The 12,937-nt window shown below is 42.0% G+C and overlaps 1 protein-coding gene across 19 annotated transcripts in view; it reads right to left on the minus strand.

The window, feature by feature from the left end:
• DLGAP1 (DLG associated protein 1) overlaps window positions 1-12,937 on the minus strand; it is a gene marked incomplete at both ends in the record, with an annotated part of 241,746 nt that overhangs the window by 32,612 nt on the left and 196,197 nt on the right. For 15 of the 19 annotated variants that reach the window (XM_079785220.1, XM_079785221.1, XM_079785225.1 and 12 more), the window contains 2 exons: window positions 3,908-3,999; window positions 8,162-8,535. In XM_079785220.1, the coding sequence (XP_079641346.1) occupies window positions 3,908-3,999; window positions 8,162-8,535 (466 nt within the window). The remainder of the gene's footprint in view (window positions 1-3,907; window positions 4,000-8,161; window positions 8,536-12,937) is intronic. The other 4 variants (XM_079785209.1, XM_079785217.1, XM_079785218.1 and 1 more) reach the window with 1 other exon arrangement.

Consider the following 12,937-nt stretch of genomic DNA (forward strand, 5'->3'; position numbering starts at 1 on the left):
GCTCAATCCCCAGAGTGGGGGGGAAGGGGGGGGGAAGGGGGGAGGGGGGCAGCTGATCAATGATTCTCTCACATCATCGATATTTCTATCTCTCCTTCTCCTTTCCTCTCTGAAATCAATAAAAATATATTTTAAAAAATAAAAATAAATGATGACTTTTTCAATATTCAAAAGCTGGAAGAATTCATCCCAGGTAGATATGCACTATAAGAATGGTTTAAAAAAATTTCTTCAAGCAGAAGGAAAATGATGCTAGGTGGAAATTTGGACCTACAGAAAGGAATGAAGAACACTGGAAATCATAACTTGGTGGATAAATATAAGACTTTAAGTCACTATTCAGAACTTGCTTTTATGACGACTCTATTATGACCAGGACTAAAAACCAGTCAGAAGTCTGGGGTTTGGGGGGGGGGGGGGCTCCTCCAAGCTAATCCTCACTGCAGGATGATCTGGCTGGGATTTTACCTTGCCAAATCCTTGATGTCAGAATCTTTGGGTCTTGGGTTCAAATTGTTTGTAAATTTGCACTTATCCTCCTATTTTCAGTACAGTAATCCTGCCCTCAACCGTGCTGCTGTCCTCCAGACCAGAGACCCTTTTGTTTTAGCCTCTGAAGATGAGAAACTCCGGCCTCTGCCACAGAGAGGAAGGACTGTCACTGGCTCTGCAGGTTCAAGGGGTTTGTAGCTCCACCTTCAACAAAGTCAGTTCCCAGGCTTTCTGTGGTTCTGAAATTTAAATCAAGGTACAGCTTGGATTTCTGCATCACTGGCTTTAGATTCAGTTTCTCTGGTCAGCTAAGTCGGTTATCACTAGTCTATCTGCCTTCCAGCTTTCAAAATGGGCTCTGTGTGTGTGTCTGTGTATTTCCCTCTCCTGTTCTCTTCATCCTTGGCAATTTGTGCCAAAACAAAACAAAAAATAAGTATGGTCAGAAACAAGTAACCCAGGGAAGTTTGATGCTTTTGCTTTGTTTTTCTAATAAACACAAAATGGAATTCAAATAAAATAAAATATTCCTGGAAAAAGTATGGGTAAAACTATACACCTATATTAATTCATGGTTAATGGATAGGATTATAGGAGATTTTGTTTTATTTCTGTAATTTATAAATTTTTATAATACATAAATATGAACTTACTTTCCTTATCATTAGATTATTCAATTATAGAAAATACAGATAATATATAAGATATATATATAATCAGTTTTTTAAAATGCTCCAAAGCCCATCAGAGAGTTATAAACTGTTATATGCTATTGCATGTTTTCCTCCAAGTAACTTTGCTTTTTCATACCATTTTTATAACAAAAATAATATTTTTTTCTCTTTGTGTCCACTGGTATAGTCACTAAGGGGCTAGTGCAAGAAGTTTAGTTTGAACCACTATTGAAGCACAGTTGTGACTTAGACGGAAAGGGGAGATCCCTGGGAGGCTCTTGCTTTCTCACCTTAGTAAATAGAAAGGATTGGTTTACTAGATTTGCTAATTATCAGCTTGAAAGAAAGGAAGGCCTCATGCAAATTCCTGGGGAGTAGTCAGAAGGACCAGAAAGCATGGAGACGGGATGCTAGGAGGCCATGGGATAGAGAACCGTGGTGTAGGTGAGTAATCCTGGGAAGAGGTGGCACGACTTGCCCACTTTGTTCAGCACCAGTCCTACATGTCAGCAAATATATGCCGTGTGGATCCTGTCAAACAGTGCCACCAGCCAACCCGAGAAACAGGAATGGAAGGAAGATAGCTAGTGTTTGATGGAGATGAGGAGTTTCTTCATGGGCTTAAAATAAGCCGTCTTGTTCCCAAACCACATGCATGCATTGTCCCTGGCTTGGTGCTGCCATGGCATTTAAACTAGGGACCTTTAGTCAGCATTCCTCTGTGCAGGGCCCCACCATGAGGCGGCCCTGGAGAATGAACGGGGCATATTGGCTATCAATGGCATTCTGAAGATGTCATGGCTGCCAGCAAATATACCAGCATTTGTAATACTCATTTTGATTCCTTTTTTTTTTTTTTTTAAGCAGATAGGTTACTTAGTGCATTTTACTTTCTACTAATGAGTTATTGACTTTTGTTTTGATTTGGAACACTGAAGAGCACCCTGCATTTACAAGTCTACCCTTTAACAGACAAACCAGCCAGGTGGACTTTGCTATGTTAGTTTTGGTTCCTAAATTGTGGCAAATTCAAAAGGTGATAATGAATCTTTTGGCCTCTTACAAAGTCTTCCTCTTCCTCTTTCTGAACTATCTCTTTTTTCCTCTGGCTCTGTTTTCTTTCTTCTCTCACTTTTTGTTAGGTTACTGTTGCGTATCAGTCTGTTTATTTGGGGAAGGAAGAGATGGATTGTATTGGCCATCCATTGTGAAAACAACAGTCTCAGCTTTATCACTAGATAATTTAAGAAAATCCCCTGTCTGTCATTAGGTAATTTCACCTGCCCAAATTTGCTATTTAAGATCCCATCTAAATGAATTACTACCAACAAAATTATAAAAAGAACTATAATTAGAGACAGAAGATATAGGTAATCCCTGACTGTTTGACAATGGATTTCTTTTGGAGAGGTTGAAAACATCATTAGCATCAATTTAAATGCTTATTTACTTTACAGAGGTTAACTATAGAGTGACCTCCGAGGAAGGGTGCGTTTTAGAAAGTTAAGCACCAACATTGGGTTTACTAGTCCTTTGGAGAATGAATTTTAAATAAATTACTCAGTTTACTGAGGAACTGACCATCCTTACAAACTTCAACAAGTCATTAAATGTTCAACTTTTCAATAACATGATAAAAGTGGCTCATTTGAAGTTTTTGGGTTGCTACTAGGCCAAATAATGCAATATTTTACATTCTGATTGCTGGGCAAGTGTCAGGGCATTAATTTGGTAAGAGAACAGTTGACTGCAGGGGAAATGTTTAAAGGAAAATTTTAAATTTGAGGTTATTCTCTTACTTTAAAGAAAAGATGGTATAATTGCCTTCTTAAAATTCCAATCTTTAGAGAGATTCTATCTGGGTACATAATAGAATTGAAAATACTTATAAAGAGCCTTTGCAGATGGGCTTCTTTCACTTGGTAATGTGCATTTAATTTTCTTCCATGTCTTTTAGTGGCTTGATAACTGATTTCTTTTTAATGCTGAATAATATTCCATCGTCTGTATATACCACAGTTTATTTATCCATTCACCTACTGATGGACATCTTGGTTGCTTCTAAGTTTTGACAATGATGCCTAAAGCTGCTGTAAACATCTGTGGGCAAGTTTTTGCATGGACATAAGTTTTCAATTTCTTTGGGTAAATACCAAGGAGTGTGATTGCTGGATCATATGATAAGAATATTTTTAGTTTTGTAAGACACCACCAAACTGTCTTTGTTGGTTGTACCATTTTGCATTCCCAACAGCAATGAATGAGAGTTAATGTTGCTCCACATCCCCACCAGGATAATAATGGGAAATTTTCTTTTTCCTTTTCCCCACTCATTCATTATTTATCATTCATTGAGTGCATATCAAACACCAAACACTATTAAGTGCTAAGAGAAAACAAGGAATAAGGTAAGTCCTCATCTCTTAAAAAGTTTACAGTGCCAAATAGAAAGGTTTTTTGAAGAGGAATAGTTTTGCAACACAACAGTAATATACACAATGCTTATGTGTATGTAAATGCGATGTGCTTACTCTACTATTCTAGCTAAACCTTCAATGGAGTGGTCTCCACTATTAAAGTAGAAGAGGGAATCAGCTAATACTTGTTTCAAGCTTACCCTGTAAATTCTACCAAAAGTTAACGGACAATATCATTGAATCTTGTTAGTTTACCCTGGGGAAAAATACTTGTACCATACTTGAAACCTCAAGATGAAAGAGGACGAATGCATGTGGACTCACCACTTCTCTTCTTCTACTTGCACTCCTACGGACTGGAACTTACTGGGTGCTTTATTTTCCCCTGTTTTGTCAGGTTCTTCAGCATCATCCACCTAAAGAAATAATCAAATATGTAGAGGTGCTCCATTTTATTTATCTCACTTGAAAAACAAATGCCACATCTCACTAGAAACCTCTGTACTCTTCTAGAATGTTTTGTGATTTGTAACCCTTTTCTTCAATATTTTTGCATTTAATGAGAGCCATTACTACATTATTATAGCATGCACTTTGACTCTGCTGATCTTCATAAAATGCAATTTTAGTCACTTAAAAATTTGCCTAATAAATGTCTGTGATTCCTCCATAGATTTGTATGTACTCACCTGTGAGCACTATGTTAGAAGGGAGTACTACATGGAACTATGTTCTTGGAAGTTTTGAATTTGCAGATAACAAAATACAAAAGAAAGGAGAAAATTGATTGTAGTCAGAATTATTGATTTTGGGAGATTTAGGTATTTACCTCATTAAGATAAACTGTAGAATATCTTCATTCCCCCCTTCCCCTGCCCCTTAAACTAAGGAATTGGCTTTAAATATTACTCCATAGCTTCTAAATAGTTATGTATATACTAGAAGCCCGGTGCACGAAATTCGTGCACGGCGGGGGGGTTGTCCCTCAGCCCAGCCTGTACCCTCTCCAATCTGGGACTCCTGGAGGGATGTCCGACTGCCCGTTTAGGCCCGATCCCACCGGGATCGGGCCTAAACGGGCAGTCGGACATCCCTCTCACAATCCAGGACTGCTGGCTCCCAACTGCTTGCCTGCCTGCCTTCCTGATTGCCCCTAACCACTTCTGCCTGCCAGCCTGATCACCCCCTAACCACTCCGCTGCCAGCCTGGTTGATGCTTAACTGCTCCCCTGCCAGCCTGTTTGCCCCCAACTTCCCTCCTCTGCCGGCCTGGTCACCCCTAACTGCCCTCTCCTGCAGGGTTGATCACCTCCAACTGCCCTCCCTTGCAAGCCTGGTCCCTCTCAACTGCCCTCCCTTGCAGGCCGGGTGCCTCCCAACTGCCCTCTCTGCTGGCCATCTTGTAGTGGCCATCTTGTGTCCACATGGGGGCAGGATCTTTGACCACATGGGGGCAGCTATATTGTGTGTTGCAGTGATGATCAATCTGCATATTACTCTTTTATTAGATAGGATAGAGGCCTGGTGCACGGGTGGGGGCCAGCTGGTTTGCCCTGAAGGGTGTCCCGGATCAGGATGGGGTTCCCTTGGGGCGTGGAGCAGCCTGAGCGAGGGGCCTGTGGTGGTTTGCAGGCCGGCCACGCCCCCTGGCAACCCAAGAGGAGGCCCTGGTATCTGGAATTTATTTTCCTTCTACAATTGAAACTTTGTAGCCTGGAGTGGAGCCAAGCCTGCTGCTCCCTCTGGGGCGGCAGCCATCTCTGTGGCAGTTAATTCACCTTCTACAATTGAAACTTTGTAGCCTTAAGCGGGTGAGCCCGGCCAGGGTGTGCGGAAAGCTTTGCTTCCCCTGTTGCCGCCGGCAACCCTGGCCTGCTCTCTCAAGCTCCATTCTGCCACCATTTGTTTGAATTTGTTTACCTTCTATAATTGAAACTTTGTAGCTTGAGTAGAGGCTTAGGCCTGCAACGGCTATGGAAAGCTTGGCTTGCTCTGTTACCTGGGAAACCTTGCTCACTGTGGCTGTAGCCATCTTGGATTGGGGTTAATTTGCATACTCGCCCTGATTGGCTGGTGGGCGTGGCTTGGCTGGTGGGCGTGGCTTATGTAGCAGAGTGATGGTTAATTTGCATATTACCATTTTATTAGAGAGGATTACAGCTCATATAGAAAATGTGCCCATATATGACCTCGAGCCTATGTGATAGATTAGGCCTAAGCCTGTGGACTGAAGGGTCATGGGTTCGATTCCGGTCAAGGGCACGTACCTCCATTGCAGGCTCCTCCCTGGCCCGGGCCCTGGTTGGGGTGCTTGCGGGAGGCAACCAATTGATGTGTTTCTCTCACATCTATATTTCTGTCTGTCTTACCCTCTCTCTTCCACTCTCTCTAAAAATCAATAAAAAAATTTCCCCAGGCAAGGATTAAAAAAAAAAAAATTAAACATGAAGTCCTAGCAGGTTTTGCTCAGTGATTAGAATGTTGGCCCATAGACTGAAAGGTCATGGGTTAAATTCTGGTTGGGCACATACCTCAGTTGCAGGCTCCAACCCCGGTCCATGTCGGGGCTCTTGTGGGAGGCAACCAATCAATGTGTCTCTCTCACATCGATGTTTCTCTCTGTGTGTCTCCCCCTCCCTTCCACTCTCTCTAAAATGCAATGGAAAAAATATCCTCAGGTGAGGATTAACAACTACAAAAAAAAAAAAAATTGAATATGACAGGATAAAAGTAAATACAAGAGAACTTTAAAAATATACTCAGAGTAGAGGAAGCCTTTCTAAACTATAAAAGCTAGATTGACTGTATAGTAATTTAAGATTCTCTACAATGAAGGACAAAATTTAAAAGATAAATGATAAATGAGAGAAAATATTTACTGTATATACAACCAAGAAAGGGTTATTAAGGGTCATAAGATATAAAGAGATCCCACAAATAAAATAAAACACAACTTAATAGATAAAAACACAAAAAAACTAGCAAAGGATATGAATAGGCAATTTATATATAGCAGTCCAATAGGCCAATAAATATTTTTGTGGCTCAGTGGTTGAGTGTCGACCTATGAAACAGGGGGTCATGGTTAGATTCCCTGTCAGGGCACATGCCTGCGTTATGGGCTCGATCCCCAGTAGGGAGCATGCAGGAGGCAGCCAATTGATGATGATCATCATTGATGTTTCTATTTCTCTCTCCCTCTCCCTTTCTCTCTGAAATCAATAAAATTTTTTTTTAAAGTTTCCATTTTAAAATGTACAGTTCCAGGGGTATTAAGTACATTCATATTGTGCTGACATCACCACCATCGATCTCTCTAATTTTTCCATCATCTTATATTGAAACTCTATACCCCCATAGGTTGCTCGATTTAGGAAACTTCATTCTCAAAATAATCCTGTGAGGGATAGAGGAGGAAACAGGCTCAGGAAGATGAAGTAATTTGCCTGGGATGACACAGAGGACTGACCTCTGCTCTTCCCTACTCCAAATCCTTCGGTGCTGGGAGGCTAATTAGCTTCTAGGAAGATGTGGAGGGCATGGTGGTGGAGGCTGGCTTTGGGCCCATGCCTCCTGCTGTGCCATTTAATTCCAAGCATCAGGGCTAGGAGTTCTTTTAGGAAACTTGACAACTTGTGTTATGGTAACCTGCAGGTTATAAAAAGCATTTGACTCATCACTATTCGAGAAAGTTTAATTACCCTTTAAAAGTGGACTCTGCAGAATGGACTGTGAAAATACATCATTGTTGTGAAAAATGTACCCTGCACCTGGCTTTTAGCTGTGCCCTAGTGTAGGTTCAGTGTGGATAGATTTATTGGACACCACGTCAGGAAGTTATTATTCAAAGGGCACCTGCACAACAAAACCGGGGGAAAAGAATGACTCTTCTCCATTGATAAAAGGGTAAGCCACGCTGAACAGGTGGGAAAAACAAGAATTAGTTTGATGTTATCTTTGAGGAGCAGAAAGTAGTGAGCTGAACTGACAGCCCTGATGAGTTTTCTACCATTTTTATGAGATGCTTGACTAAATGGCCAATGATTACGCTGAAACTGCTGTGCATTCTTTCCTCTTGATGCTGTGATGTGAGTAACTGCTTTCCACACCATCAGGCTCTTTGGTCTTACTCTCCCTCCCTCCCATATCTATGAGGAGGGACTCACATTTTTGTTCTCATCTGGTTACTCAAGGGTGTTGAACGTACTGTAACACCACCCGATCACCCAGGTTATTCTTGGATGTCCACTCCTTTGTTGAGAATCAATATGTGCATTAGGAATTGAGGGCCCTTTGTGTTTGACTGTGTTCTTGTTTGTTTAATTACCCTACAGTTTGAGTCACACATTCAATTTAAAGAACAAAAACAATAGCTGCTAATATCTATAGACATAATGCCTTCATAATTTTGTTTCATCATGTTTAACAATTTAGGGAGTCCAGAGCCAATAATTTGAAAATCTGGTCCTAGGCATAGCTATGTCATCCAAAATGGCAAGACCACAAATCTGGGAAAATATAAGTTACATTTCTTAGTTTTGGGTTCCTAATTCAAAGGTCGGAAAGGGAGGTTGTTACCTGTATCCCAATTGACAGGCATCGATTTTTCTTAAAGTGATCCTTCTTCCTGTCCTCTGTAGTGATGGTGGCTATGGTGGTCGTGGTGGTGATGGTGGCAGGGTTGTTGCCCATGTGTTGACTTGCAGGGCCGTGGATCTGGGCATTGGCGGCTTCGATGGCGGCTGTCAGAGCCTTCATACTGTCCAGGCTCTCCGTGGAGTTGCTCAGTCCAGACTGGCTGATAATATCTCCTCGCTGGCCCTGTCCGTCCATGTAGGCATCCTGGGCAGACTCTGTGCTACTCTGGGCTGTGATAGAAATGAAAGGTTTCGTGGTAGTTCTGGGTGGGACTGGAGGTGGTGTCTTCTTATATGTTGTAATGCAAGATGACACTGGAAGACAGTGAAAACAAAGACACTGTGATTTCTGCATGGGTTTTAATTTCTGATATTGTAACTGACATCCATTGGAAATTAGGGCACATGAAACACACTAAGACACTTAACAAGAACACAAGTCCATTGACAGACTAAGTGAGATTCCTGGTTGGGCCCTTAGGGCCTTTCATAAGGTGACACCCCACAAAACTGAGGGGACAAAAGACCGAAAAACACCAACCTCTGAGATGGAAGTTTCTGAAATGGAAATTAATAGGAGTCAACATAAAGTAGACATGATTAGCCATCTGTAGAAATCTTCTCAGGCAACAGTGCACCCTGAGAGATAATATATGCACATGGATAAGGCCAGGGTAGTCTCTACCTTCTCAGGAAAATATTAAATATAAGTAATATTAAACCAAGTAACTCATTAAAGAAGATTCTGATGGTTGATAATAAACATTGGGAAAAGAAGGAAAGCATAGAGATTGTAAGCATGTAAAATCCTAAGAACAGTATGAGGTGCCTGGGTAGGGGGTGGGGGATATACAGCATATTATCATAGGTTCCTGCAATTTGCTTTTATCAACATCAGTCTCTTCTCTTCTCTTCTCTTCTCTTCTCTTCTCTTCTCTTCTCTTCTCTTCTCTTCTCTTCTCTTCTCTTCTCTTCTCTTCTCTTCTCTTCTCTTCTCTTCCCTTCCCTTCCCTTCCCTTCCCTTCCCTTCCCTTCCCTTCCCTTCCCTTCCCTTCCCTTCCCTTCCCTTCCCTTCCCTTCCCGTCCTCTCTCTCTTTCTCTCTCTCTCTCCTTTCTGTCTCTTTCTCTCTTTCTGGATAGAATTACATGAACTTTTGTCCTGATTTTTTGGGTTGTTGTTTCTGAGCAGAACTACCTATTGAGAGGTAATACACTGCACCAAAGTCTCCTTTAATTGTAAAATAAATGTACACACTAGTTTCTAAATCAGTCTCTGTGTGTCTGTTTGAGCCCACTCCCTGATGTGCTGTCCTTCAGGGCGACTTGATCACCTCAGGGCCTGCACCTGCGCAGTGAGGTGTCTGTGGACCTGGTGAGTTAGCTGAGGTCCTCCTGAGGTTCCAGCTGAATTTCCAGTCCCCTGTTGCCCCCTCCAGCCCTCTCTCCAACCATCTAATTGTAACGCTGAGGGTCTTGAAGAAGCTTTACACACTGGCTTTCAGCTTTCCATTTGTGTAGCACGATATAGGAAAATGCAGATCAAAATGAGTTATTAAGTGTCCAAATGGGAACTCCCTGCCAGTAAGAACAATTTCTTGACCAGCTTTCTAAAAACTTTTGTTTAGTCCCTTTAAAACATGGCTCAAACTATTGTGTTTCCATCACTTTCTCCCCACCCCTACCGCCACCCCCACCTCATCCATGCCTTTTCCTCTCAGCTGGCGTCCCTGCTGTTATATCAAATCAGCAGGTCCCCACCACACAACCCACCTCCTTCCCTCTGGCTCTAACTGGCACTGGGGCCATCATGCAGAAGGAAACATTCACTTCAATACTTAGGATGCTTCCCAAGGCCACTCAAAGGAAGCATCCAATAATGACCAATAACCAGAAAGACCCTATTATATTGTCCTAATGCTCCACTGCCCTGTGATTCAGAGTGATTTCCTTAACCGTAAAAGACACAGGAACAGAGATGTTTGGCTACTTCCCAGGGATTGCCTGAGAGTTGAAGGAAAACACACACACACACACACACACACAGATGTCACATTACAATATCATGTGTGCTCTTGAGGAAAGGGGGACGGTAATGTGAATAATACATATGTCACCTCTCAGTTACCTGGGAAGGATGCTGGTAGAGGCTCACCCCAGGGAAACCTTCCATTTAAGAATTTTGCATAAAACATACAGCTTTACTTGGGAACAGAGCTCAACAAGCAGCCGTCCTGAGAGGCAATGTGTCCAGGGGAGACTCACAGTGCCTGCAAGGTGCAGAGCCAGGAGCAGAACCAGTCTGGTCTCAGGTTCTCCCACGGGCCACAGTGAAGCTTCCCGCCAAGTAACGCAAGCCTGAGCATTGCCAATATTCCACCTCACCCACTGTAGTCCCATGCACTGTCACTACTGTGGCACTACCTTGTGCTCCCTAGGAAGGTCTGAACAGGATAACCCTGCTTAGGGTAATGCTAAGTCTTGGTTGTTCATCTGAAGACCAGAGTGGGTGAGAGGAGGAGTGACCATAATGAGGATAGAATCTGTCTATTTGAACCAAATGAGATTAGATCACTTTATTACTTTCCCTAAAACAAATCTTTCCAATGTGAACTCATTCTGTTCTTAAAAATGGATTCCCAGGACATTTGGTCCACTCATATTCCAAAGAAACTCCATGCCACATTCCAACATCAAATGCCTGATCTTTTGGATGATTTACTGCTTGTGGTTAGCTACCCCAATTTTCTCTTTTAATGTGAACGGTCAAAACTGGACAAAGCAGACACATACAGAATCGTTTCCTTTGCTGTGATGTACAGTAAAAATTCTGCCCCGATGTGATGAGTGTGATATGGAGGTGGAGGGGCACATTAGTTCCAAGGTCATGACTGGGCTTGGAGACACTCGCTAGGGCCCATTGCAACTTGGTGGCATCTGAGGGCTGTTGTCAGCTGTTTGGTGCTGAAGGGAACCAAACTTCTGTCACCGGAAAACTGCTTTTAGGGATATTGATCTTACGCTGTTTATTAAGAAACAAAAAACTCAGAAAGAACCTTTGCCCTCCCCCTTTCCTGCCCAAGAGATTCAGACAGAGAAACCTGCTTTGGGAAAGCAGCCTTGGCTTAATCACCTTAAGAATCTTCACCGTAGCAGGAAGACTCCAAGCCTCTCAGCTAGATACCCCATTGTTTGAGTTGCCCAGCAAGAATTTGCCTGCTCTGTATTCCGCCTCTTCCTCAACTACCTGCAAATCACCCATTCTCACTTCTGACAGCCAGTCCCCTGTTGCCCCCTCCCCCTTCTCCTTGGTTCAGAAATGTCTTATATACCCAATGTTGCCTCGTGGTCTCTCATGCCTATGTGAATTCTCCATTGGCATGTATTAAAACTTTGATTTTCTCCTGTTATTCTATCTCTGTTAATTTGATTGTTAGCCCAGCTAAAAGACCTTAGAAGGTGGGAGAAAAAATAATTCATATATTTTTTAGCCCCCACAGTACTTTGATCAATGGGGGCTTCCAGAGAGCAGCGGCAGCAATGCCACAAGTCCACTCTGGTTAGGTTGGAGAGAGAGAATTCTGGGGACATGTCTTTCCTAACAGGCTGGCCCAGCCCCAGTGCCTGAAGGAAGTAAGAATTTAAGATCGTCCCCCTTAGAATAAGGGACCTGAATAGAGGATAGGACTCATCGGCTGTGTTTTTATGCCAGGGGCTTTATGATGAGGTTTTACTGCGGTGTGGAGCTTGGCACAATGCTACCCCAGGAGTCACAGTCAAGCACCACCTGTCAGTCATCAAATAGGTATTAGGAGTTCAAATCTCCAAGACTGCCTTTTGAAGTAGGAGAAAGAAGATCCAACACACAGCTCACAATTCTCACAATTCCCTTCTTTCTGGTGCCCCAAATCTTTTGCATTCAAGATTGCTCTAGAAACTCATCCAACTAAATCCCCCAATTTTCCCCAGCATCACTCTTTCCTAGCTTTTCAGACTAAGCCCTAAACCCTTCTTCTCTCCTAAGTTTTTGTTTTTGTTTTTCTCATTCTATTCTCATGATTCAATACCACGAATGACTTAGAATCCACTGAGGTCTGAGTGACAGGAAGAGTATGGTAGAGGAGGGTGTTAAAAAACTGTGGTACATCTACACAATGGAATACTATGCTGCTGTAAAAAAAGAAGGAACTCTTACCATTTGCAACAGCATGGATAGACCTGGAGAGCATTATGCTAAGCGAAATAAGCCAGTCAGAGAAAGATAAATATCACATGATCTCACTCATTTGTGGAATATAATGAACAATATAAATTGATGAATAAAAATATTTTAGAAAATAATAAAAGTAATCCTGATATTTGCAGATTTTTAATATTTCCTACAACTTTTGTGATATTATACTATGTTAGTACAGTTTTGGTAATATTATTATATTTAAAATGTTTTTTGAAATATTAATGGTTATTGCATGTAATATTATATTTAAAATTGTTTTTCTTGAAATATTAATGTTTATTGCATGTAAATGGCTAATTATTTTGTATCTACAATCTGGTAAATAGATTTATTTTGTATATTGTAAAAAAAAAAAAAAGAGCCCTAGCTGGTTTTGCTCAGTGGATAGAGCGTTGGCCTGCGGACTGAAGGGTCCCTGGTTCGATTCCGGTCAAGGTCACATGCCCGGGTTGTGGGCTCTATGTGGGGGGCATGCAGGAGGCA

The sequence above is a fragment of the Cnephaeus nilssonii genome, assembly GCF_951640355.1.
Source record: "Cnephaeus nilssonii genome assembly, chromosome: 11".
In the NCBI taxonomy this organism is placed as follows: domain Eukaryota; kingdom Metazoa; phylum Chordata; class Mammalia; order Chiroptera; family Vespertilionidae; genus Cnephaeus; species Cnephaeus nilssonii.